Source organism: Eucyclogobius newberryi, unplaced genomic scaffold, assembly GCF_026437365.1.
Source record: "Eucyclogobius newberryi isolate DKJ021-1_F unplaced genomic scaffold, fEucNew1.0.hap1 SCAF_13, whole genome shotgun sequence".
NCBI lineage: Eukaryota > Metazoa > Chordata > Actinopteri > Gobiiformes > Gobiidae > Eucyclogobius > Eucyclogobius newberryi.
The window spans coordinates 26,563,429-26,588,972 of NW_027315757.1; the positions used below are offsets into that span (position 1 = coordinate 26,563,429).

The window sequence follows — 25,544 nt, forward strand, 5'->3', positions numbered from 1 at the left end:
GTGTTGTTGAGGTTTGCACACTAAAGGATAAACAAATGCAGGACCTGATGAGACTAGTAGAGCCTTCCACAGCAGTTTGAGGTTTTGGGTGATATAAAAACTTCAAACTGGACGCATTCACACCCTTCAGAGCAAAACACATTTGAAATACATAAGTTGTTCATTTTTAGCGTCACTACATGAGGTTCTCTTCCTCAAATTACATTCCAAGTAGTATCAACTGAGTAATGCAGTTTTGAATTGTGTGATTGACAAAAAGTTGCTAATAAGGATCGACTCTTTGCTGCCACCCTGTGGGTAATTCATAGAGGTACAACTGTTCTTGGGTTTTAGCCGTGGATCTATGTTTTAACTTCCTGTTGTGCAAATTTGTGTACATTTTTCATTTTCACCATTCAAAATGTATGACATTTTGTCTTGAATTGTATTTCGTTATTATAGTGACTCTAGTGTCACCCGTGGAGCCTGTGCAGGAAAATGGATCTGTTCAAATGACCTGTTTACGCCAATGTAACATTACGCACAGACAAAACAAATTGTTATTTTCCTGAAATGTTGACGCCCTGAGGAAATGCTTTTTATTCTATTCCAATTGTGTGTTTTATTTTATTAGGTGTTTTTTTCTTTTCTCTTTTCACTAGTCAGTTTTGAATGTCCTTGTTAATCGTACTTCTCCGAAAAAGCAGAAGCCCTGAAATAAAACCGTCACTGTAAATAAAGCACAGGGTTGTGGTTGTGTTTCCGTTTCCCACACTGCGCGTGCACCTGAACGCGTCCTGAGCAAACCAGTGGAACTACAGGTTCAAAGAAGTTCTTCGAGTTTGGGACTGGGAGTTGTCCTCATTGTCTCCGCAGCTGGATGGAGCAAAACCTGGTAATATTTATTTTAAATCATTTTGAACATTAATATTTATTTTAAATCATTTTGAACATCAGTCCGCTGAATAAACTAAGGAGTAACTAGGCGGCCGAAATGGCGCACATGTATTTGAATATTGGGACAGCCATAAACAAGTATCAGTAGTCCATGCAAAGCACCAACAAGGCCTATAAAATGTGTTTAGTTGGAAACTATGGAAACTATCAATTTAAGAATTTCGTGGTGTTGCTGGTGGTTTAGGTTTGTTTTAATATGTTGCCTTTTTCTGTGGTCATTTTGGCATTGACTGATTGACTGTTCTGAGTAATCAATTCAAAAAGGCTTTATCCTTCAAATGCTGCACAGATACTGTTGAATACTTGTCTACAACTTCAACTTGACACAACTTTGGTTAATATCAGGCTTTTCTTGTTTGTAGTTAATGTCTTATTTTCACTGTCTGATGTCAAACGTCAACCCCAAATCTGCTTGAGAGTTGGTGAGTGTGTTTATTGTTATTTGAAGCAAATAAAGCTGATTCCTATAATATTTTTTTAATAAATATCGATTTTATTGTGTGTTACAAGTTATGGCCCGGGAGACCAGTAAGACCTGTAACTACAGCCACAACGTGACCTTCTTCTACAACTGGGCGGAGAAGAAGATCAGCACAGAATGGACCACCCGAGACGCTGTGGTCATTGGACTTGGACTGGCAATTTGTCTCATAGTCGTCCTGGCAAACCTCATGGTCATGATTGCCATCTTCAAGAACCATCGCTTTCACTTCCCCATCTACTACCTCCTGGGCAACATGGCAGCCGCAGACCTGTTTGCTGGTGTAGCCTATGCCAACCTGATGTTGAACACGGGCCCCTGGACCAGCCGGCTCACCAAAGTGCGGTGGTACATTCGGGGGGCTCTGATCGACATCAGCCTCACTGCGTCTGTGGCAAACCTTTTGGCTGTGGCTGTGGAGCGCCATCAGACCATCATGACCATGCAGCAGCACAGTACAATGACCAAACGCCGGGTGTTGCTGCTCATCGTGTGCATTTGGGTGGTGAGCATCCTCATGGGGCTCATCCCGTCCATATTTTGGAACTGTGAGTGTGATCTGAACGACTGCTCCACTGTGGCGCCCCTCTACAGTCGCCGGTTCCTTATTTTCTGGGCAGTTCTCAACCTGCTTGTGTTCGTCATCATGGTGGCCATGTACACACATATCTTCTGTTACGTCAGATACCAAAGCAGAAAGTCATCTCAGCACACCTCAGAGATGCACTACAGCCAGACGGTCGACAACCTTATGAAGACCATCGTCATGGTTCTAGGTAATATTTCCTCTCAACAAACATCATTGTTGTGGTTAGACATAAAGCTCGACTGTTGTTGTTGTTGTTGTTTTATGGTGGTCGTTGCATTAGTCTGGCGGTAATGCAACACTTGGATAAGTGTTGCATTACCTCCAGACTCTATTCTTCAGACTTCATTTTCCAGAGTCCAACCGGCTTCATTCCAGGACTGACTCTTCTTCATCCTCTCCTTCATCTTCCTCTCCTTCATCTTTCTCTCCTTCTTTGATGTTCGTTGTTGTTGTTGTTGTTGTTGTTTTTTATGGCGGTTGGCATCCAATTGTTGCATTACCGCCAGACTTTATTCCTTAGACTTTGTCGTAGTCCTAAAAGTTCTTCTTCCAGTGCCTTGACTTCCAGTGCTTTGTCCTCAGACTTTGTTGTTGTTGTTGTTGTTTTATGGCGGTTGGCATCCAATTGTTGCATTACCGCCAGACTTTATTCCTCAGACTTTTCGTAGCCCTCAGACTCTGTCGTAGTCCGTAAAAGTACTCCTTCCATTGCTTTGGTGTTACAAAGCCCATGAGGTCATGATATGTCTTTGTGACTAGAATAGTTGTTGTTTCAGAGACCATAAAATCTTCTCTATCCACAACCAAGGTATTCTCATTAATTCTGGAACCTCCACACTTTGAATCCCCACACTTTGAATCTCCACACTTCTTGAGAGCAACGCTGGCTCTCAAAGTGCCAGTGACACATTGCTCCTTGACACTGACACATTGACACAGTGTTTCTGTTACACCTCCCACTTCCTTTACAAACCTGTTTGTCTGCATACTTCAGAAATGTCATCTTTGAGTAAAATCTGATTTATAAGTAGGTTAATCATGCTGATTTGCTGTGCGGCCTATGAAAGGGAAAGGGCCGGGTTGGCCTTGTGGTTTCGGGATAATGGGCGGGAGTTCAATCTGTGGAACGTTCTTGCGATCCAGTCACAGGGTTTATGTGAGGCTGTAGCTGCTTACTTAGAGACGCACAGGGTTGAGTAGACGTTTATAGAGTTGGGGTGTGTTGGAGACTGAGCCGAGGATGAGGGGCAAGAGGATGGTCTAACGTGCTTTGAACTCATGGGCTTAGAAACACCAAAGTAATGGAAGAAGAACTTGTTGTTGTTGTTTTATGGCGGTTGGCATCCGAGTGTTGCATCACCGCCAGACTTTATTCCTCAGACTTTGTCGTAGTCCTTGTTGTTGTTTTTATGGCGGTTAGCATCCAAGTGTTGCATTACCGCCAGCCTGTCGCATAAAACAACAACAAATACTAAACATACTCATTAAAGCTATGTACCTTTTATGGTGCTGGGTGCACCACCTTGTCATGATGATGTGATTGCTTTTCCTACAACGTTTTATTCTATAACTGACAGTTTGTGATCAGTGCATGAAGCTCTCCTCATTTTAAAGTGTCTGTGTTTGCACAGGGGCGTTTGTGATCTGTTGGACTCCTGGACTTGTGACTCTGCTGCTGGACGGACTTCTGGGGAAAGACAGTCACGCCAATGATTTTGAGAAGTTCTGCCTGGTGATAGCAGAGTGCAATTCACTGGTCAATCCAATCATCTATTCTCTGCGGGACAAAGAGATGAGGAGCACTTTTAAATCCATCCTGTGCTGTCTGTGTCGTAAATGTCTTGGCCAGCAGAGGGCGTTCTCCTCCGTTGAGATCAACCCACCGTTTCCAGAGGTATAAGTTTTAAAACGTGTGAATCATGCAGTTGAAATTGATCCACTTGATGCTATCGTTTTCAGCAAACAGTTTTGGCTTTCTGTCACTGAGGCTTGGTGGTGTCGTTTATCATTTTAAGGATCAAAAAAATACATTTAAAAGTTACAATAAAGTGTACCTTAACATCATGGTCAAAATCCATGAGACGCTTCTATAGCATTCTAGACCGACTATTTTGACAACTGTGGCCAAAATAGTATTCAGTATTATGGCAGAAATCTAGATATTACATGATCACATACACAATTGAATATATTCTGCCACTTGAGAATGACATCAGTGACTTTCATATGTCAAAGTTTATGTTTGTTGTTTACCCAGAAGCACTTTTGTCTTTCTCTTTGCAGGACATTTTTGGCTGTCTGCACAAGTTTGAGGATGCTCGCGGTTCACCTCAGAATACAAATAACGACTGTGACGATGCCCGAGGCGACACGGCGGTTTACAAGTCTAGCAACACTGGAATACGTCCTGTCTGAATTCTAGGAAAACAGCGCTATCAGTGTTTGTATGGAAATACTGAACGAACATGTCTGATGGACTGTTACATTACATTACTTTTGTAAAACATTATTCATCAAGTGGTGCAGTGTCTCCTTTTATTACATTTGACTATCACAAGAGCATTTGTGACAACTTATAAAACACTCCTAAATTTTGAACTCAAATACTGAAAAACACACTAAATCATTTATTAATTTTCTAATAAGAACACTACAATTTGTCATATTCTTCCTTTTGTTTTACTCTTTCTAGAACAATTCTAAAGTTGAGGTATAAAAGGAGTTCGTACAGACGCGCAGGCCTGAAAAAAGTGGGGTTATATACAAGAAATATGACTGACAGAGGTAGACAGAGGGATAAATACAAGGAAAAGAGGGAAGATACAAAGATACTAAATAAAATCAAAAGGTTTAACAACACTTTGGTGCTATGGAAAAGCCAGATCACTGGTGGGAAAATTGTCTTTAAGTTGGTTTGCATAAAAAGCGATATGCTACATTGATGCTCGAGTGCCGACGGCAATTACAAAGTTGTTCTGTAAAGTCACTCTTTAATGATACGTGAACTAATCTGTTCATTTTCCACAGCGCCAAAGGTTACACAATAAACCCCACGTTGCACCCAGTTATGTAACAAAAATACCTAAATAAAATTATCGTTATTGTGAGTGTTACACGAAGCCAAATAAAACTGGCATTTTAACAAAACAAAAACATTTATAAAAGAAAATAAAAAATACTGAAACCTTACACAAACTGTACAGTGACATCCATTATAACAGGTAGAAAAGGGAGCATAATTTGGTGTGATGAGATTATAAGATACTGTCAAACAACTGAATAAAACTATTGATGGATATCACGTGACCAGCCTCAAGATCTGCTCTGTAACGCAAAAGTCTCAAGTGGAATTTTAATAAGGCTTTACCTTAATTATCAAAATGTGTTATTATTCACATAACGTATAAAATAGTTCCAAAGAATTAAAGTCCATCTGAAAGGTTGCAGGTTTGTCTTAAACATGAGTTAGAACTAAACCCAACACTGCCTCTTTTTGGTAATAGAGGAGAGAGAGAGAAGCCCTTTCCCAGTCGGCCATTCAACTAAAAACTTTATATTTTTTCCTCCATAACGACGTATCGAAAATCAAAAAAGCAATAAGAGGGCAATGCAAATCCTTTTATGGAGAAGGTGCTCCACTGACAATCAAATGACATAATATGTGATATAATAGCACTGCTCCACCCAAAGAAATCCCCCAAAAAACTAAACGAAAAAACCCCTCTCAGTTTGAGTCATGACAACAGCACACAGAAAGACGAGATACAAATATAAGTCCCCCTCTCCTCAAACTGAAAAGGTGGCTGTGCACCGGCTTTAGACACACAGAAGCATTATTACATTGCAGAACGTGGGATTTTTGGTTTACAACAGAAGGTTGTAGGTGTGTCGTGGTACAAATGGGAGGGACAATGAAGCACAGCCCCGCCCACTTTGCCATTGGCAGGAAGCACCCAGTGTTTTTAATGCTTACAAAGATCAGAGGGCGCCCCCCGGTGGACAATGACATCCCAACACTGTACACATGCCCACAGAGACACACATCGTAGCTATACATGGTTTTTCCTTTTTGGTCTGACTGTAATAATTATACCCTTTTATTTTTTATTAAGAAAAATGAAGCTAAAAACGTAATGAAAAACAATATCACGTCTAGAAGTCCTACATGCATGGAAGACTGTCACTTTCTAAGTTCATGTCACATTTGTTCCAACAACACATCAGTGCCCCACAATTGCCTCTCCTACTCCTCGCGTCACAGAGATGCTTTTATTGAGCTCATTTTTGGTGGTGGCTGGTGCATTCTTGGTGAAACAGCATTAGAAAATAGCCTACAATCAAATAAACTAATGGACAGAAAGCAAGAAGTCTAGGAGCCATCTACCAACACCCTCTATTGGTTAGCGACGAATAGCACTATTACTGTAGTTACATCCACTCAGCCCTCTGCCTGATCCTCATCCCTCCAGTTTGGTTATTACTTATCCTGCTTTGTTATGAATCGTGATCCCCTAGTATGACCCTTTTATACGCGAAGACGCCCATTATAAGGATGCTAACGTTTGTGCTTGACAGAATATTAGCTCACTACTAAAACCATTTCAAAACATTAGTGTTTGTTAACGCGGAAAGCAGTTAGCGCAACATAGAAAGGTACAACGGTGCCTTGTGTTGAGATGGCAGAGCAGGGCTGATCTCGAAGGAAACGTATGTGTGGACAACTACCGGGGTAGCACTTTGGTACGAGCGAGGTGAGCACAGCGGCGCCCCCTGGTGGGCTGTATCAAGAGTTTGGCCGTCACATGCCAATGCTTGAAGGTGATACAGGCAAACGCAGAGTTTTCCAAAGCAAAAACGTCCTGTGGAGTAGCTCTATGTTCAAAGGTAACGTGCACATACGGGTGATGTAAAGACGTCTGGGTGTCGGAGATTTCCAAAAAGTCCTTAAAAGAAATGTTGCTTCAGCGTCAGTTTTGCTCCACGCCACACTGTTCCGAGTGTCACACGTGTTTTAGCACCACACTCCTTTGCTGACTGTTGTGTGTCGCTGCCCGGTCTTTTGTAATGTTGTCGTCGATGAACACGGTTGAACTTGGGAGGTTTCAGGCGCAGTGCGTGACGGTGTCGAGTCAAGTCAGACCACAGTTGGAATGGAAAGATGGCGGACAGAGCCACAGAGTCAGTTGGATGTGTCGGAGTGGTCGCTGCTGGGAGGACCGGGAGGGGACGTGACTGAAGAAGTATTGGTGGTGTCTTGCCAGCTGTTAGCCTAGCAACGAAACGAAAACAAACATTACGTTATCGTTTAAAGTAAAAAAATCTGCTACAAAAAATGTTGTGCTGTAAACTTTGAAATAAGTTATAATGCTGATATTTCTACAGTTAGGTGATTAATTTGACATTTGACATTTTTCTGATGATTAAACCTCAATTAGTACATTTAAAAGACCCGTTTTAAACACATTTAACATAGTATCGTGTTTCATCGGGATACTCCACAAATATATTGATACATTCTTTTTTGTCAATATTGCCTGGCTAGAATAGAGTAACTATAAATTCAACAATAAAGGCGCCAACGTTTTAATAGAGACAGCAAGTGACATTTTTACTCCTCAAAAAATTTATTGAATTAAGGACTGAACCGTGCTGGAAGACTTGGAACCATCATTTGACACACATCGTTGTGCCAAAATTTAGATTCAAAATATTAAAATATGCGCATAAATTGCCTAAACTTACATCCAGGCGATGAGGGGTATAGAGGGCACTTCCTGACAGCTCCTCATAACCGGCCGTCAGGTGTGTAGCAGGGTGCAGGGTATCCACCTATCATGAGGTAAAACATCATGAGACTAATGAAGCTTGTCCATTTAGTCAGAAGACTAAAACAGTGGTTTTATTTCAAAAGCACAAAAATACCACTTTAGTTTCTATTAGTCAACTATCAAGGAATATGAAGGGACTCTTTTTGGAAAAAAAAATAACAGAAGTGGAACACAAAGGAAATTTGGGCATCAGGTGTTTTCTCATTGTACTGAATAAATACAACAAACAAGACAAGTGCACTTAAACAGGGGAGTTCTTGAGGGGTCAGCTCTAAAAAGAGTTCGGGTGGAGAGTTCATAGGGTCAGAAGGGGCTGGAACTAGAGTTCTACAGGTGGGTATCTGGGATACTGGGTGGCTTGGGTTTAAGGCATTGAGGTCAACTGTGCAGCTGTCCTCAGTGCATACTTGCGGCTGTAGAGAGGGGGCGATGTTGAGGGCCTCCCCATTGAGGGAGCGCAGGGCGAGGTAGGTGTCCCCTGAGTGGGACAAAGTGAACGACCCTGGTGACCCTGCAGGCAATATATAGCAAACAGGCGATCAGCTGCACCACCAGGCCCAGGGTCAGACAGCAGTAACCTGTGCTCTCCTCGTTTATGGACAAAATAACAAAAAATAGAAAATGCCTTACAGGCCTGTCATGTAATGATACTAATTTGCGCTGAAATATACAGTAAAAAGTGCCAAAAATTGATGTTATTCACAGGTGACAAATCCTGAATTTATGACAGTGGTGCGCTTGTCTGCACATAATCGTGTCAGGGTACACTGGGCACAACTGTCTGGCTGTAGAGGACATGAGGTTGCCCTTGTTGGAGAATAAAAAACAGAAAAACCAAGGACACGATCTTAGACGCATTTTTGTCAGTGAGCAATGTTGTATACAGATTTTTGAACAGAGCAATAGTGACAAAACTACAGACTTGTATCCTAGTCACCTGCTGCTTGGGTTCTTTAACAGTTACAATATAGCAGTGGTTCTCAAACTGCAAAGGAATCTGACCTCACGTCCCAGTTTGTGAACCATTGGCATAAAACAGATTCATCACATACTGACCTGAGTTGGGTGTTGCAGGAGAGTTTGCCTGGCTGGCTTGTGCCGACACATTGGCAGCGTCTACTGCTGTTTTAACTGCGTAAAGGTTTGCTTCCTCCTGGAATTTACCAATATTCTTCTTGTAACGTATTCTCTTGTTGCCAAACCAATTAGAGACCTGAGGGGCAAATATTTGTCAGAATTTCAATGCCGACTGTGATTAACATGTATTCATCAACTTCTCATATTTAGTTCGGCTTGTAGCGGTTTTACTGAGGTTTAGAGGTTTGCAAACAGAATTATATAATAATCACAAATGTGTATCGTTTCTGTTGAAGCTAATACAACCATGAATTTAATGGTAGTTCACCTGAGACACAGTGATTCCACACTTTTTGGCTAGTTCCTCCTTAGCCTCCTCACTGGGGTAAGGATTAGACAGGTGAGAGTAGAAATACTCGTTCAGCACCTCTGTGGCTTGTTTGTTAAAATTGCGCCGCTTACGCCTGAAAGACAGAAGAGAAAATGAGAAATGTGACTGAAAAACGCACATGTGACACATTCATGTGCCGGAGGACAGGATCACTGGTCTATAAATGTTTGGTAGAAACCTGGCGTCGAGGAAGCGAGAGCGCAGGATCATGACTGCTTCACAGGTGCTCTGTTTGAGCTGCATCTGGATGGAGCTGAACTTGCGGTGGATGATGGCCACCATTCGCTCGATTTCCTTTGGAGAGATGGGTCGTGTGCGAGACTGCTCTCTCAGCAGGTTCATTACATGGTTGGTGAATTCACTGCATGCCTGCAAAATGGAAGGACAGAAAAGATTGTTAAAAAATATCTGCAAATGAAAGTCTGAAGTGAACAATGTTTCTTCTCAATGAACTCATTCTGTACAAGAAATAGTGATAAAAGCAGGTCTCACACCTGCTCATATTTCTCCAGCTCAGAGTGGTAGATCTGGCGGATCTGGGCGAGCTTGGCTCTGTAGTCCGAGTGCTCGATGCTGCTGTCGGTCGGCGAGCCTCCAGCTGCTGCTGCAGCTGCGGCCGCCGCGGCTGAGCCTCCTCCTTTCTCAGGCCCCGACACGCCCTCAGCGAGCAGCATGTTGTCCAGCCTCATGATCTGGGGATCTGGAGGGTCCTCCTCCTGCACGCCTCGTATACTCAGCACTAGAAAAGAGACACAAGTCAGGACAGTTAGACCCCATAGCTGAAGACACTAGTCAGCAATGGACAGCTAAAGGCTAATGCTGAGGTTTATATGTGAGCAAGTGCAAAATGCTTTATCACTGACTACATTCAAAAATGTGCTGGCCTGTCAAAGCTGCTCAACTTGGTCCCCTGAGTCATCGCTTTGGGCACCTGGCTGAATTCACAATGAGCCTGAACTTCTACCACATGACCAGCAGAGGGCACTGTGGCCCCTCTGTGGCAGCCTGCCAAAGATAAGGGCATGAGGCATGGGACCAGTAATGGGAGTGCATGTGCTGTCACTGCAAGCCCCAGTGGCCATAAGTATAGTTATCAGTGGCTGCTCTCCACCACTGTATTATGGCAGAACCTCTGTCAGCCTGCAGCCATGCCCTCATCTCTCTCACACTGCCCTCACAAAAACTCCACAGCCCAACCTACTGCCTGTAAAGCTGAGGTCCTTCTACTTCATCACAGATGCTAATTAAACTACTTCTAATTATTTTAACATGAAACATGCACGTTTTCCTTCTAAACGCGTTTACCATGATTGGCTACTGCCTGTTACAAAAAGAGAATGGCAACAGAGCTAACAATCTATTCATGAGATTTGCCTCAAGTTGTATTTGTTTGTTTTTTGTAAAGTATTGAAAACCCGATGAGCCAACTACTTTACTAAGCTCCTATTTGTAGATTAGTGCAGTCAAAATTATGTCAATCATGAATCCTTTTTAATGGAATAATGCTTTATTCCAGTTTGTTTTTACTTGGTTTTATGTTTCGTATTGCCTTGATTTTTTTTTGTGAAGCACTTGAGTGTTGTAAAGGGCTCTATAATAAAGGTTGATTTATTCCCAATAACTTTGAACATATAATGTATGTGTCGAGCACATATAAATAGTATGGTAAATGCTTTGCAGTCAGTCCACACAATTGACTAACCACACAGTACAGACAACAGATGTGAACAAAATGAGGACAGAACTGTTTCCGAGAACAAAACTGTTTTTTCCAAGTTTCATTTGATAAATGAGTCTGTTCCACCATTTAAAACCTCTTTTAGCAAAGTGTCCAACTTTCCCTCCACTGCCCCCTCCTATTTTCTTGTTCCTTCTTGCCGTTTGCTTGGCGGTGTTCTGGTCTCCTCTGTCTGCAAGCACATTCCTGCTCTGCTGCTCCCCCATCTCAGGGCTCAGGAATGCAGCAGACCCAGCCGCCTGAACTAATGACCCTGATTCGCCCATCTCTTTCCCTCCGCTTTTTCTTTGCTTTGGGCCATTCACTTCAGCGCTCGGGCAGATAACCTATAGTCACTCACTGATTCACTGATCACAGATATCCTCTCAGTACCTGTTGAATCTATAGAGATCTCTAACGCACTGGAAATGTGATCTGTCAATTGAACAATTAGTCTTGACCAAAAACAGCAGTAACGCAAAAACTAAACCTGGACATTTTGAATACAAGGATAAGGCTATTTAAATGTAAACATTTCGATAACCACACAAGTCTAAACCAAACTTCTGGTCTACTTATTTGCATCAGTTCAGTTTAGACGCCCGATATTAGTCTTATGACAGCGTTATGTCTCCGCTGTGGCACACCATTTACCTACAATGTCTTTTCCAAGTTTAATACACTCAGCTGCAAACAGTGAAGTGGGCAACAGTGTCTCCTAAAGCGGCTCACCTCTCCCCAGCCCCTCCTCCTTTTTGCCCCCACTGCTCATTATGGCCCCCAGCTGTAGCCTAATGCCCCTACATTCCCCTAATTACTCCAATTAAGCCATGATTACCCACAATTGCACTCATGCACAGTCTAGTGGCCTAGCGGTATTATAGCAGCTGTTAAAATGAGTTAAATAGTACACTGATAATGTTTAGCATCATCTCGGGTCAAAACGAGTCTTTGAGGCAAGCTTCAACTATACGCCATAAAGGACTCAGCCAAGTATCGGCGAATGTCGGATTCCAGATGGGGGGCCAGTTTTCTGTTTCATTTTACCAAGATCTAACCAAAAGGAAGAGCCACAAATGCTGAACGCCATCACTTACATTAGTGACTAGGAACGTACTCTTGCTACATTTACCAAATCTGCACATTAACCATTTGAAATTACCCACGCCAACCACTCTTTAGGCTCATCAAATGTTGCGGTGCCATATGAAACTCGTCTGTTTAAACCGGGGAGCCTTATCTCGTATGATAAGCAGCAATACAAATGTCGGCGTAGTCAAACAGCAAAAGGCCGTCCACTTCTTGCTCCGTGGCCCGGAGAAATCCCAGTATTATGCATGTTAGCACCAGCGCTGGGCCGTGTGGCATTGAGAGCCGGAGCGGAGCAACACATACTATGAAATATTCAGGGTATCCAGCTGGGCCTTCACTGCATACATAATCATTCTCATTTCAAGCTGAAATAGTGCGCTACCGGCACCGAGAGACAACACGGAGGGAAAAATATGAAGCGGTGCAAGTGAGGGCGAGCCACCCTAACCAATAGAGCAGTGCTGTACATTAACTGTAATGCCTTCCGCACATAGGGAGAGATAAGACTTAAACGCAGTCAGTATATCATTGCTCAGCTCATAGCACAAGCTTTATCCTTGTCTGTCTTTTTCTCTCGCTCGCATCCCCCCGTTCCCCCCCCCCCCCCCTTCTTCTTCTTCTTCTTCCCTCCCCTCAACACGGAGTGCCCCTTCCCCCCTCGATCCCTCTCTTTTTCTCTCTCTCTGCTTTTCGGCGCACCCCCACAGCAGCTACGCCGCCGCCGCCGCCGCCACCACTCCTCTGTTCTCCATTTCAGTCGAGTTCTCCATGTGAGCCGCAATTCCTCATGCTGTCAGGCCCCCCTCTTCCTCTCTCTCTGTAGACAGACAGGATTAGCATTTTAATTGCATCAGCTCCCTTGGGTATTCTCAGCCTTTCACTGGGGGAGAGAGGAGAGGGAGGGAGCGAGAGCGAGAGCGAGAGCGAGAGAGAGGGGGGAAAAAAGGGCGAAAAAGGTAAGGAGAGAAAAAGGGTGGAAGGAGAGGCAAGGAGAATTGAAAAAAAAAGGAGACAAGATATGCGCGCGAGAGGGAGAGAGAAAGAGAGAGAGAGAAAGGAGAGAAAAGAGAGAGCGGGCTACGGGAATATACAGACGTGCCAAACGGAGAAGCAGCCAAACACAGTAAAGATAGCACTATGGAAACATCAGTTTATTCCTTTCATTACAGAGTCGGATAAAAAGAAGAAGAAGGAAAATAAAAAAGACTGGGAAAAGGACTGAATGAAACATACACCACATGCATATGCAAATGGTGCAGACAAAACAAGCAAAAACGCAAATTCAAATCAAGCTCCGGGAACACAATAGGTAAACCAGTGTGAACACGCTAAAATTAGAAGTGTGTTTGCGGTAAAGTAAAGTGCCTTGGCAGCGGCAGCGCACGGTTGTCTGGGCCAGAACACCTACTTTCATTGTTCTGATCTTTAAACGCAACAAGATGGAGAACAACATGTACATAACACTGATTAAATATAATTACGCGATAAATTTAATTGGGAGATTAATTCAGGGGTTGATTTCGTAACACTATCACGTGCTGACTTTCGCGTCTGGGCCGTAGCTGTTAAAAATCCATAAAAACTCAAGTTATACATAATTGAAAAGATTGTAAGTTCATAAAGGAGTCAAGCCAGATCTAAAGTAGGTCTATATACTTGACATTCATGAAGCCTCAGACTGACTTTAACATGCTAGTAAAATATGGCAGGGGAAAGGAAAATGAATCAAATGTTGCCTTGGGCTTGCTGTGGCGTCCAATATTCAAACTGGACAGCTGGCATTAAAAATGAATAATTTCCCCAATGGGCTTTTAGCCAAATAAATTTGAGTAAAAGGCAGATTCCTGACAATAGTGGATATAAAAAGGTTTCTCAATTTCTTTCTTACAAGCCTTATTTTGTGGACTACCGTCAACTTAATGAGCCCAATCCATATGTTCATTGCTACTTTAAGCAGCTCACGCTAATCAGCATCTGTTTAGGTAGTTGAACGAGGGAGTCCTGTTGCACGCCGCCCCCCCGCTCCCCACACACAGGGAGAGAAGAGAGGGAGGCATTCGGGGTAAGCACCGCGCTCGGATTAAAAGGTGCAAATTAAGGGAAGAACTCGCACCTTGGGCAAACACAACACTCCAGTCTAACACGTCATTAATCAGGGCTTAATTAACTAAAGAGGGCGACTCTGGGGCGAGAGAGTTGAGGACCCCCCTCAAAACAGAACAATCCCCCACCAAACATGTACCCAGATTTAATGGACGATGAATCAATTTGAGTTGTCACGTTGCGTCTCGGAATATGACTGCGCAGGCTGTATCATTTTTATATGTTTATTGTTTTTACATTGAGACAGAAAAACAGCTGGGGTACTGCTGATTAATTCATACGGTTTTATTCATAAAATGTATTCAAAAACTGTTTTATCCTTACAACTGAGATGTCAACAATCTCTAAAAGCGCTTCAAGAAAAGAATAGGTAATTTAAGGAAATATGCAGAGCCCATTCAATACATGTTAACTTTCAGTATAAATGATGAAACACCCATTGAAAAAGTTATATTTTTGTCTTGCATTTCTTTAACAGTATTTAAAGTTTGTGTTGACATTTGAGTATGAAGAGGTTTACATCTTTACTAAAGATGTTTCGTCTTTTCTTTATCAACTCGCCTCAGGACAAAAGTACTTTATAAAATTTTATAACAGTATTGAGGGATACTTTTATAGTAGTATCGATACCAACAATGGGAACAGTTGGTTCAATCACTACTACATCACTATCTGAAGACGTGCACAAGCTTGAAGATTCATGCATGTGAATATTAACAATGTACAAATGGATTATGAGAGTGAGGAACTAGTTAAATAGATTCTGTGTGCACTTGTATCTGAATGACAATAAAGCCTGACTGATTCTAAAGAGTTAAACACATACTGACCCTTATTCTGGTTTTAAAATCAGGTAATACAGCTTTAAGTATTGGTTATAGTATTGTGAGTGAGCAGTGTTTTGAATAGTGTCCTTTTTAAGAACTGGAGAACGTATCAATGTCAAAATTGTGTTCTTGTTCATTTATTTGGCTTGTGACTTGCCTGTAATTGCTTAATTTGTTTGATAATAACGACCACAATGTGTAAAGTGCCTCCCAGAATGCAACATTTGCCTCCAGCTCCAGCCTAAATAAAGACTGAAATGCATTGGTGAAACAAGCACCTGTGCATGGACCTATAAAACATGCGCTCGGTGCAGTTCAGCAAAACATGGAAAAATTGAAATGTCACAGGAGGAAGACGAGGATGACGAAGAGCACCTAAACAGGAGGCTTGTTACAGCGAGGCTCAAATCTTCCCCCAGTCAACTCTCATCAGGCCAGCTGCCTCCTGCGCTCATTAGCACAGACTCTTAAGGAGCTCCTAAAGACTTTGTGAAAAATGAACGCTCATTTGAGAGGTCGTTAATTTGCACTGTTATGCAAATTAGGTGGCAATTAAGCAATAGATCAGAAGAGCAGCGCCCATTTATAACAAGTGAACAAGCATTATGACACCGTCAGATGGTGCCAGAGAAGCCGGGGGTATACGGTGGCACTCCGGTGGTACCTGGTCCTCAGAGATCAATGTAATCGCTGACCTCGCGTTGCCGCTGCTCATCACACAAACATACAGGAGGTCGTGCGGCAATCAGGCTTAATTGCCAAGGGAAAAATATACTTTCGTGGCCATGTGATATGTTTTATGGATAAGTAGAGAGAAAGACATTGAGCAATTCGTGTCATTAGCAGAGGTCCAACAGCAGGCTGGTGGTCTGCTAGTGTATGAAGAGCCTCAAATGAAATCACCAGCCCTGATATTTCAATCTGTTGTGTTTATTAATGTCACAGGGTGAAATATACAAACACACCGCACCAACGCTGAGGGGTGGAAGGCACCTATCAATTGTAATTAATCCTTAATTAGTCAGGATTAGGCGCTGGGCTACGACACTCTCCACCCACCAACAAAATAATGCAATCCAGCTGAGACCACATTTACATATCTTTAATTAGAAAGACACAGGCCTCCTTTAAGGGCAAAGGATAAAAACAAGGCCGAGATGCTCCTGCTGAGAGGGAGGGCAGATGAGATGAAAGGTGAGAGTTCGCCCTGTGGGGATCCTGGGTCTGCACTGATATTAAAAGGTCACTGTGTGTTTGCTGCTAAAGTCAATGATGATGAAAGTCGATAAGGCGATATATTGATGTTCAAATATATCTATGCCATTTTGCTCAAGATGAAAATGTGGAAATACTGTGAATACCTATGCAATCATTAGTTAGTAGTAGTTTAAGAGTGTTAATTGAGTCGCTGCTGCAGAGTCTGGACTAGAGTTGTCCAGTGTCCATCGTGACCAACAGAAATATTTATCTGAGGCGTTATTCAGTCAGTTTGAAAAAAGCACACGGCACTGCTTTGAAAAGTTTGTCAGAGCTAAATTATTAGCATGAAGCGCTGCTAACACAGCTCCACTGTGCTGGAGGTGCTGTTGTTTTAATGACATTTTTCCTTTTCTATCTGCGTTAAAAAAAAAACTGTCAGAGAATAGGTAAATAAAGCCAATGAAAACACAAGTTGGGCAGAGTTACAAGAGGGGAGAATGAGAAGAAGTTGATCAAATAGTAGAATTTACTTCTTTTTTTAATCGCACAGGGCAAATTAGTATGACCAATTAGTTTATTACATTTAATGTTAATGAGGAACAGGATACACAAACACGAGCCTCTTCTATGTAGATTAACATTCCTACTTTGCTACAAAAAAAAAGTATTACATTATCAAAATGATTGCAAGATATTGACATTTTGCTCTCAAATTCGACCAAAAAGACGAATCAGATGATACTTTTACTATTTTACCACACTGTCACTTGAAATCTTGAAATCTTTATTCCATTTCCATTATTAATATTGATTACTATTCTTTTGGTTATTAAAATGGCACCTATATTGACATTTTGGATCCACGGCGTCCAAGTAATGTCCCTCGCGGATCGGTAAGTCAAAGAAATTGTCTCGATCTGTCCACATGTCAGACTCCTTCAGGAATAATGCCACATGGGGAAATCAGCGGGCCACACACTACAGGCCTGTGCTGGAGGTTGGGGTGCCGCTCTTGCTTTCAAGGGGGGGGGGCTGTGGAGAGGGGGTTGTCAGTCAGGGCCAGGGGTCTGTGTGATATTAGCCGTCTGCCAATCTGGCTCGGGGAATGGACACCGAGTAATTACTCCTGCTCTTACTGCCTCATCAATCTCCCTGTATCACTCCTGCATCCCCCAACACACTCTATCTCTCCACAGTGTCTTCTGCAAAGGAGGGAGAAATCAAAAAAAAAATACATTGAGTGGCATGACGGCACAAAACACCAGCCTGAAAAGCCAATGAGATAATCCAGCATTGCAGCCACGGACGTTTACGTTTGTTAGATTGGATTAACACGTATTAACCTAAAAGGACTAATGACGGTGTGCATTTCAAGATTTTGCAAATTGGCTCGAGATGTAACACTTTTGATGAATTAGGCATGTCAAGATTTTAATGGATGATCGTGATTATTCAGGTCCAGATATAAATCACAAAAAAACTACAACATCTTACTTTACTTAATCCATCGTCGAAAAAAATACACCTACTTTTTTATCCGTCTGTTTTAGTCGCAATGCTTTTTTCCCCTTTCTGTCAATTATCGATTCATGAAATGATGAGTAATTTTTAACTGCATCATAAATATGTGGCATTGTGAAACTAAACAAAGGTAATTACAATGACAGATAAGCTCTTCTCATTCTGTTGTAAAAGTTTGGGTGTCAGCTTTATTGCAAATATAATGAAACTGTAACCGAATGTAATTGAGGTTGTAATTAGTCATGAAGGTTAATTGTTTACCTGTGAATAAACACATCACAACTAAGTGGGAATTAACAGTCGTCTTCTGGTGTCTTTCATTACACGCCATAATTGAATTAACACGTAACTGAGGCCATTTGGGTTCTTTTACTATTCTAATGTAACAACAACTGAGAGGCTCTGCATTGTTACGCAAGTCATAAAACACAATACTTCTTTTATTATCTAAATAATACGTTTGCTTTCATTACTATTTACATTACATTAAAAAGCAATAAAAGTAGGGCGAGATGTTATGACAAAAAAACTGCTTACCAAAATTTTCCTCATATTGATTCATCACAATTTTCATTAATTTTGTCTTATTATAAACAAATAAAAATTGCTTTCAATGTCAATTTCCAGGACATTAGGGCTTGTGACTTGAAATAATCATAATAAGAACTTTACAGACAATATTGAATCAAAATGTTGAATAAAAATGTCAAACAAGCATAAAATGTTTCTGATTTAAATCAATAAAACACTTAATTCACAAATATTCTCTATCTAGAAGCCTTCAGTCACGATCTCTCAACCTTTATTTGGTCGATAATGTGTTCATAATATGTCTCAATGTTCAATAGAAATAATCTCTACTATTAAAATAACCATTAGCGACAGCCCTACTGGACATTAACAATACACATGGTTAGTCTTTGCCACTTAAAACAAAAAATTGAAGCAAAGTTTCCTCTTTCAAAGTTTGAACTCCGCTCCAAACCACAAGCTTGTCCCGACAGAGGTTTGACCGTTGACGTTGAATCTCACTTAAAACTCGATTAATTGCACGGGCCCTACATACAAGCCTCGCAACTCTTACTCTTTCCTAAAGGCACTGACCATATTTCAGTATTAAGTTTGGCGAGTTGGGAGCATAATGCAGTTCATCCATCTTGTCAAAGCTGTAATAGGATGTGATGATAGCCTGTCACCGCGATGCTTTGCCAACATACAAAGCCATATTGGTTCTTGCGATGCCAATTTGAAAATCTATGAAGTCGTTCCAGTTGTACATTTTGCTAAATTCACTTACATACGCCACAGACGATGCCGTATTACCGCCTAAATTTGACTTTGATACATGCGCGCCATTTACAGCGACACATATGCAATGCAGTCGGTCGCCAGATAAGACGCTCGTTTGTTTAGTTGGTTGGCCCCTCTCTTTTTTTTTTTTCCATTGGAGCAAGTAAGCTGCATTATCCCGTAGTTGTTTATCAGGCAGCTTATCAAGATGAGTAGCGAGTGACAAGGGGTGAATTCGCCCAGGTTGAAGGGATAAAGGTGGTGGGGATTTAAACGTTTCTCCACACAGCCTCTGAAAATATACACGCATACACCCATGTAACATAAAGTTACAGGCGGCTATAATGTGACAGGACTGACAGAGCCGCCGTTTCTGTAAAGAGAGGGAGAGAAATGTCCTAAAACATGCGCCAACGGCACGAAGAAACTTTTTGAGTTGCGACTGCGTTGCAATGGCTTGTGGGAGATTTTTGGCATAAGCTGTCCCACTGCACCAAGAGCTATTTTTACAGCAAATACTCAGGAGACGGAGGGAGAACAGAACTGGCTCTCAACTTTGATCATCCCTCGTCGCGCTCAAAAGTACTTAATGTCTGTTTTGGAGTTCATAAAATATTAACGTAATTGGAAGCAGATGTAAATTGTGTTTTACACCAGGGCTAAGGACAACACGGGCTCTGTTTTTAAAATTGCAGGAGGAGGAGGAGGGGTTTTGAACTGGCGTTTCTGAAGAACATTTCCTTTACAATGAAAACAATCTAACCAACTGCAGCACTCAGAGGAATCTACCTCCCCATCCCCCACAGCCCGACTCCTTCCACCTCCCTCTCTCTTTCTCCCTCCCTCCCTCCTCCGAGAACCATTACATTACCATATCAAAGCCCCGAGTTCAGAGCAAGTCTTCTCTTTCAAGAATGAGAGCGAAAGGCACAGAGAGCGGAGAGAGAGAGAGGGAGAGAAGGGGGAGAGAGGAGAGGACAAGACCCAAGACTCTGGTTTAGCTTTTATCCCTTTCTTTTTTTCTCCCTCCCCAATGTGCAGTGTGTATGTGGGAGCAGTACAGGCACAAGTGAATGTTTATTAGCGGAGGGAAGATACTACAAGACTACTGATGGGGTCGTGCCGTTGGTGTTGTAACCGATTCAGATTCCGGCAGGACAGAAGGGGCCCGCGGGGGGTCTAGGGGCGCTCTGAAATGCCTAAGCAGGTACACACTGCAGATGGCCGGCACCGACAGACAGCGCCGCATCTCGCACGCAGTCGTTTTCGACTCCCAATGCTTCGTTAACCCGACATCATCAGGCGCGCCTCCCCACTGTACCGAGTATGGACATTTTCTCTGGGTTGCTAGCAGGCTAAATGTGAAAATCAAAGTGAATGGCATTAGGGTAAATAAGACCACTGGTTGCCTGGGAAACAGTGTACCCAGCCCCACTCACTCAAGCCTAGCCTTTACTTTTGTCCAATCACTGGAGAGCTATAATACATTATTGACAGAGGGCCACAACAACAGGCAGGCAGCGCAGCATTTTCAAATTGTGTTTGAACAAGACAGGCTTGGTATTAGAGGAGATACACAGGGCCAGTGGTGATTGAGGGAACGCGCAATGTACCCGCTAACACAAGGCTAAAAGAGACTCGCAGAAGGGAGAGGATTCAAAAGGCTGCCCCATTCCCACTACCATAACCATCAATCTGCCAACCAGGCCGGGCCTCCTTTGAAATACTGGCAGAAAGCTGACTGGAATAACTAACAAGAGGCAAATAAGACTCTTGTTTACCCTGAATAATTTAATGACTAACTGCGAGCAATTGAATGAAAGGGATGCTGTATGACTTTTATGTTAGTACTCGTACAATGCACTTTACAATAACAGCACTGGATTACAATGGATATAGGTAAAGGCTGGCTTTAGCTGCAGCTGCTGTAAATCGAATATGATTTACAATGTGTAACAAGTTGTAGCGACCGCCTCGAGTTTCAAACGAACTGATCTGCTAAAATTAGTTACAACGAGGACAGGGGGCTTTCATAACTTTCTAAATGTGTTTATTTAGAAAGAAAAATGTACTGTGGCATTTACACTGATTGTAAACTTACTTATATCATGTTTGTACTAAAGTCATTACAGCAGTGACATGGCCATATAAAAAAAAGAATTTCTTTGTGTTGCAATTTTCAACACAAAATAATATTATTTCCTGTAAAAATGTAATGTCATATGGAAATACTCAGGAAAGGGCTCAACCCCGATCTTGATAGCACAATGATAATAAACAAACACATTTCTTAGACAGTATCATTTTCTACACAAAATAATAGTAGCTTCTTTACATTATATTTCTTGTCTTATACCAGTTCACACAGATGTTATGGTTATGTATGTGCTTTATTGTCATTATTAATTACCTATGTGCTCTTAAGCAAGACTGTAGCTGGTATTTTCAGTCCAGCTTTTCTTGTGGATCAACAAAGTTTGTCGAAGTCTAAGTTTAAGATGAAATGGTAACTGCTAGACTTGGGGCAACTGTAAAAAGCATTTTGGTATAAAGTTCTACTCTGGGTCGGGTGCATAACACAAAGGGGTGCAGTGTGAGCTCACCAGTCTTCTCTTTGATCTCGCAGAGTACGCTGAAGAGGGCTGGCTTCATCCTGTGACAGTTCAAGGCATGCTTCCTGTAAAAAGAGATGGAGCTGTGAGAAAAGCGGAGACTGAAAAGCCGTACGATAAAGAAAACACTTTTATGTCGATGTTCTCTTATGTAAAAAAATGGAGACGCGCTAAATGTATTATGGATGCAGGCCACAAGACAAAAATGTGTCTTTGCGAGGGCTTTATTATCCCTGGTTCTTCCGTGATGACCTGCCAATGTCATTATGATGCTTTGCACTGTGGGACAGGTAATGACGCCAAACCTCAAGGTCATCATTACCGGGCACCACATTCCACTGTTAATACTCGCTAATTTAATTTTTCCCCCTGTAGAAGAAACATTCGCTCCCCTCAAGTAAATGGTGTGCTGGCTGAGGGGATTAGGTGACATGTTAATTTGATAAGAAACATCCAGTTTATTGCCCAATTCCAGTAATGAAACAAACTTATTTAGCAGCACGGAATAAGAAAAGACGGATGCAGGAAATCGAGATGCTGCCAAAGCTCAACACTGTTTTGTATGTTAATTGATGCATACAAATGATTCTGTTATTCTTTTGTGTTTTGATTCAAGGAATGACCTGGAGGTGCTTTTGACACCCAGTGCTTAAAGTTGATTAGGAGTTCTTGCATGCCTCCTCCTCCCTCTGTGGGGAAGTCTGATGCCCCCCAGAGCGGTCCAGCATCAAAACATATGACAGCGGTGTCAAGAGGAAGATGTGTTCACAATTTAAATCTTGTAGTGTCTAATAAACACACACCGTTTTGTGTAGGGAAATGCTATAAAGTCTGATTACCTGTCTTAAAATGTGTAATAACTGCCGAAGTGTGGTGAAAATGGTCAACATGCAGGTTACAATTGTGAGTGACACTTCTCTGTCATATAAACCTGAATGACATGAGAAACAATAACAATACTAGTTGAGTTGTTGTTTTTACTACTGTAGAAACTGCATGGAAAAATCCTTGGTTTGGAAGATCTTGAACTTCAAAAGCAGGCATTAGCCAACATAGACAGACCTAAAATGCCAAGGTGCTAGAACGTAGAGGTGTGCGATAAGGCAGACAATTAAAAATCACAATTGTCTGAGAGCCAGATCAAAAATTTTGTCTATTTTCATAGTTCCCACTTTGCTGTCCAATAGAAGAAGTGGGTGAGAAAAAGTGTGTTTGAACAGCATTAGTTTCACCAAGATCGCATATTGCCATGGGGATGAGCTCACAATTTGATTTGCATTACCTTATCGCCAATCCCTACTAGTACGAGTATCCTTTCATGTGACTCAAATTAGTATTGTTACTCAAAGTGTAAACTCTGAAGGTTTTGACCTTTACATTGGAACAGGCCATAAAAGTGTCCAAGAAGAGAGTAAGATTAAGACATAATTAAGAGATCAAAGTTGGACAGAAAATGTAATATCCAGTGTTCATAGGCTGCCAGTGTAGCATCATCCTCCCCCTCAGCACCATCTCATTAATAGAAACTCGATTTGCGGACAGCTGCACTCGCGTACACATTATAGGAGAATTGATTGCACCCAGCACACAATGAAAAGGATGAACACCAGGGAGGGAGGGAGTGAAAGAGGAGTGAATTAATTAAGAGAACCAGGTGGTCAAATGTTGGGTGGAAAATCACTAGCTAATGACACATCACACTGTGGCCACAGTCTTGCACTGGACACTTGTCTATTGTTGAAATACTGACGCTTCTTCCCAAACTGACCTTATGGTCTTTGAGCCACATGGCACATGAGCAGGTCATTTGCACACCGCGGCGCAAACTACGTAATCATTATTCGCAGGAAAAAAAAAAAAAACTCTTACGCAAAACTGAGATTCAAATGTATGTGATTGGTGTCATCACAAACAGAACAGATGAAAGCAAACGTGACACAAGAGTAACCCATACCTTAATTTATACAAGTCATTTGAATAACAAAGAGTAAAGTTAGACACACGTTTTAACCATGTGTACCAATTTACCTAGGACTATGTCAAAGAGACTATAATAATAAAATAATAATTACCAATTACCATTACCCATTATAATCTGTGCATAATATGCATGTGTATATTAAAAAATAATATTGTGCACTGTCATGGGAAAAAGTTAAAATAAGTGAGATAATGTGATTTGTGCACATTGTGCAAACACAAACTGTTAAAAAAGTTCTAAACTTTTTCTCAGTCAAAGTGAGTTAAAGCTGTAAAAACAGAAGTTTGTCAAATAAAGGCCCATGTGAAGTAACAAAGAGTCTTCTACAAACTGCACTGTTATGTTGCAGTTCAACTTGTTCACTCAACATACTGGTTTAACCAGGGATCACAAGAAACAAGTACAAGCATTTATAAATATACAATTACACATGTCCTTACGTGAAGGGCGCATAAAAACACCATTACTGTGTAAAAGCACACAAACCAAAGTGCTTTCTCTCGTAAGTAGAAAATGGCTCTCTTACCTGGCCTGCGCTTCGTCCAGGCTCTCGTCCGTGATAGCCATTATTTGCTGTAGGATGTCCCCAATGTCTTGCTGAGGCTGGCCCATAGACTGTTTTCTGACCGCGTCTGGGTCGCCCACATCGCCTTGTGCTAGTCCACTGAGTCCGGTCAATCCCGTCAGCATTCTGGTCTGGTCATCCATACTTTCAAACAAAACTCGCCGTTTTCTTCAGTCGAAGAAAAAAAACGCAAATAGCTAGCTTACTAGCTAGCCAGCAAAGTATTTTCTACTGCCAATCATACAACACCGACCAAGTCTTTTGGCAGTAACACGCGGCAAAACGCAGAAAAACCCGACGATAAACCAAATGGCACAAAGTAGCTTTACATTGGCCCGTGAGATCGTTCCTAGAGCGGCCAGGCTAATGCGGCTAACGGCGAGAGCGGCTAAAGCTGTGAGTAGCTCAGCCCAGCAATGGAGAGGCAGCGGGGACGCACATGCACGGACAGTCTGAGCTCGACAACAGCGCCGCGCACATCTTCAGAAACAGCGTGGAGAACGGAGAACGGCGCCGACCAACACGTCTCCCGCAATAGCACGAGAGCAAACGATGTGCGATAGAAATGCGAGAGTTTCCGGGCCGCCTAGCCCCAACAAAGACGCTCCTACCACAACACACCACCGTTTGCCATTGTTGTTGATGTCGCGGGAGTGAGTGGGATGTGCGGAGCCGCGATGACCATTGAACTCAGCACGAGAGCAAAGCGCAGGTCTGCGGGTGGGTGGACCATCGAGATGACTGGGCTGTTAGGGGGTAAATCCAACCGACGTCCAGGGAAATGACACACAAAACGTGCATTGCAGAGCTAATACCAGTTTTCTTCCCGTTTTCTTTGCATTTTTCTATCAGGTGAGCTCCTCCCGCGCCGCTTTTATTGGTAACACCTCCCTGCGTCACCATTTCTTTCATATTAATAACTTACAGTGGGCTGGATGAGATAGACAACCCCTTTCTCGTTGCAATAGAGATACTCTTTTACACATTAAACCAACTAAGGAATGTAAGTGCAGGGTAGTTTAAAGTCATTAGTTTGTATTGCTTTATTGCTCTGCACGTATACAGATCATGTCACGAGACGGCAATAAAGTCTCATTTATTGACTCTCACACGTGCATCTGGGTTCAAGATCATGTTTACAATGTATTTTTGTTCCATAATTATAAAATAAAATCTGAATTGATCATTGAATGGCTAACTCTGTTCAGGGTTTGGATTCATCTCGAGATGGTTGGCCTCACATTGTGCTCTCAATCCCCCATGAATGAAACATCCCATCAGTTCTCAGTATGAAAATGTTGACAGCACAGATTGAAAACAAGTGTCCTTGTTTT

The 25,544-nt window shown here is 42.1% G+C and overlaps 2 protein-coding genes across 3 annotated transcripts; one reads left to right on the plus strand and one right to left on the minus strand.

Annotated features, from left to right (window-relative positions):
• The first annotated feature begins 791 nt into the window (after nt 1-791).
• lpar2a (lysophosphatidic acid receptor 2a) lies at nt 792-5,695 on the plus strand. The gene is made up of 5 exons (XM_072443096.1): nt 792-874; nt 1,299-1,358; nt 1,447-2,193; nt 3,638-3,900; nt 4,290-5,695. Exons 3-5 carry the CDS (start codon nt 1,449-1,451, stop codon nt 4,419-4,421), a joined length of 1,140 nt encoding a protein of 379 aa, XP_072299197.1. The 5' UTR covers nt 792-874; nt 1,299-1,358; nt 1,447-1,448; the 3' UTR covers nt 4,422-5,695.
• On the minus strand, nt 4,528-25,044 carry pbx4 (pre-B-cell leukemia transcription factor 4). 2 transcript variants are annotated; one of them, XM_072443094.1, is made up of 9 exons: nt 24,172-25,044; nt 21,656-21,729; nt 9,797-10,041; nt 9,481-9,671; nt 9,240-9,375; nt 8,891-9,047; nt 8,242-8,345; nt 7,749-7,835; nt 4,528-7,275 (listed from the first exon to the last, which is right to left on the minus strand). In XM_072443094.1, exons 1-9 carry the CDS (start codon nt 24,351-24,353, stop codon nt 7,186-7,188), a joined length of 1,266 nt encoding a protein of 421 aa, XP_072299195.1. In that variant the 5' UTR covers nt 24,354-25,044; the 3' UTR covers nt 4,528-7,185. The 2 variants fall into 2 exon arrangements, with proteins under 2 accessions (XP_072299195.1, XP_072299196.1); XM_072443095.1 differs by lacking the exon at nt 8,242-8,345 and having other exon boundaries at nt 24,172-25,036.
• Nucleotides 25,045-25,544: the final 500 nt, after the last annotated feature.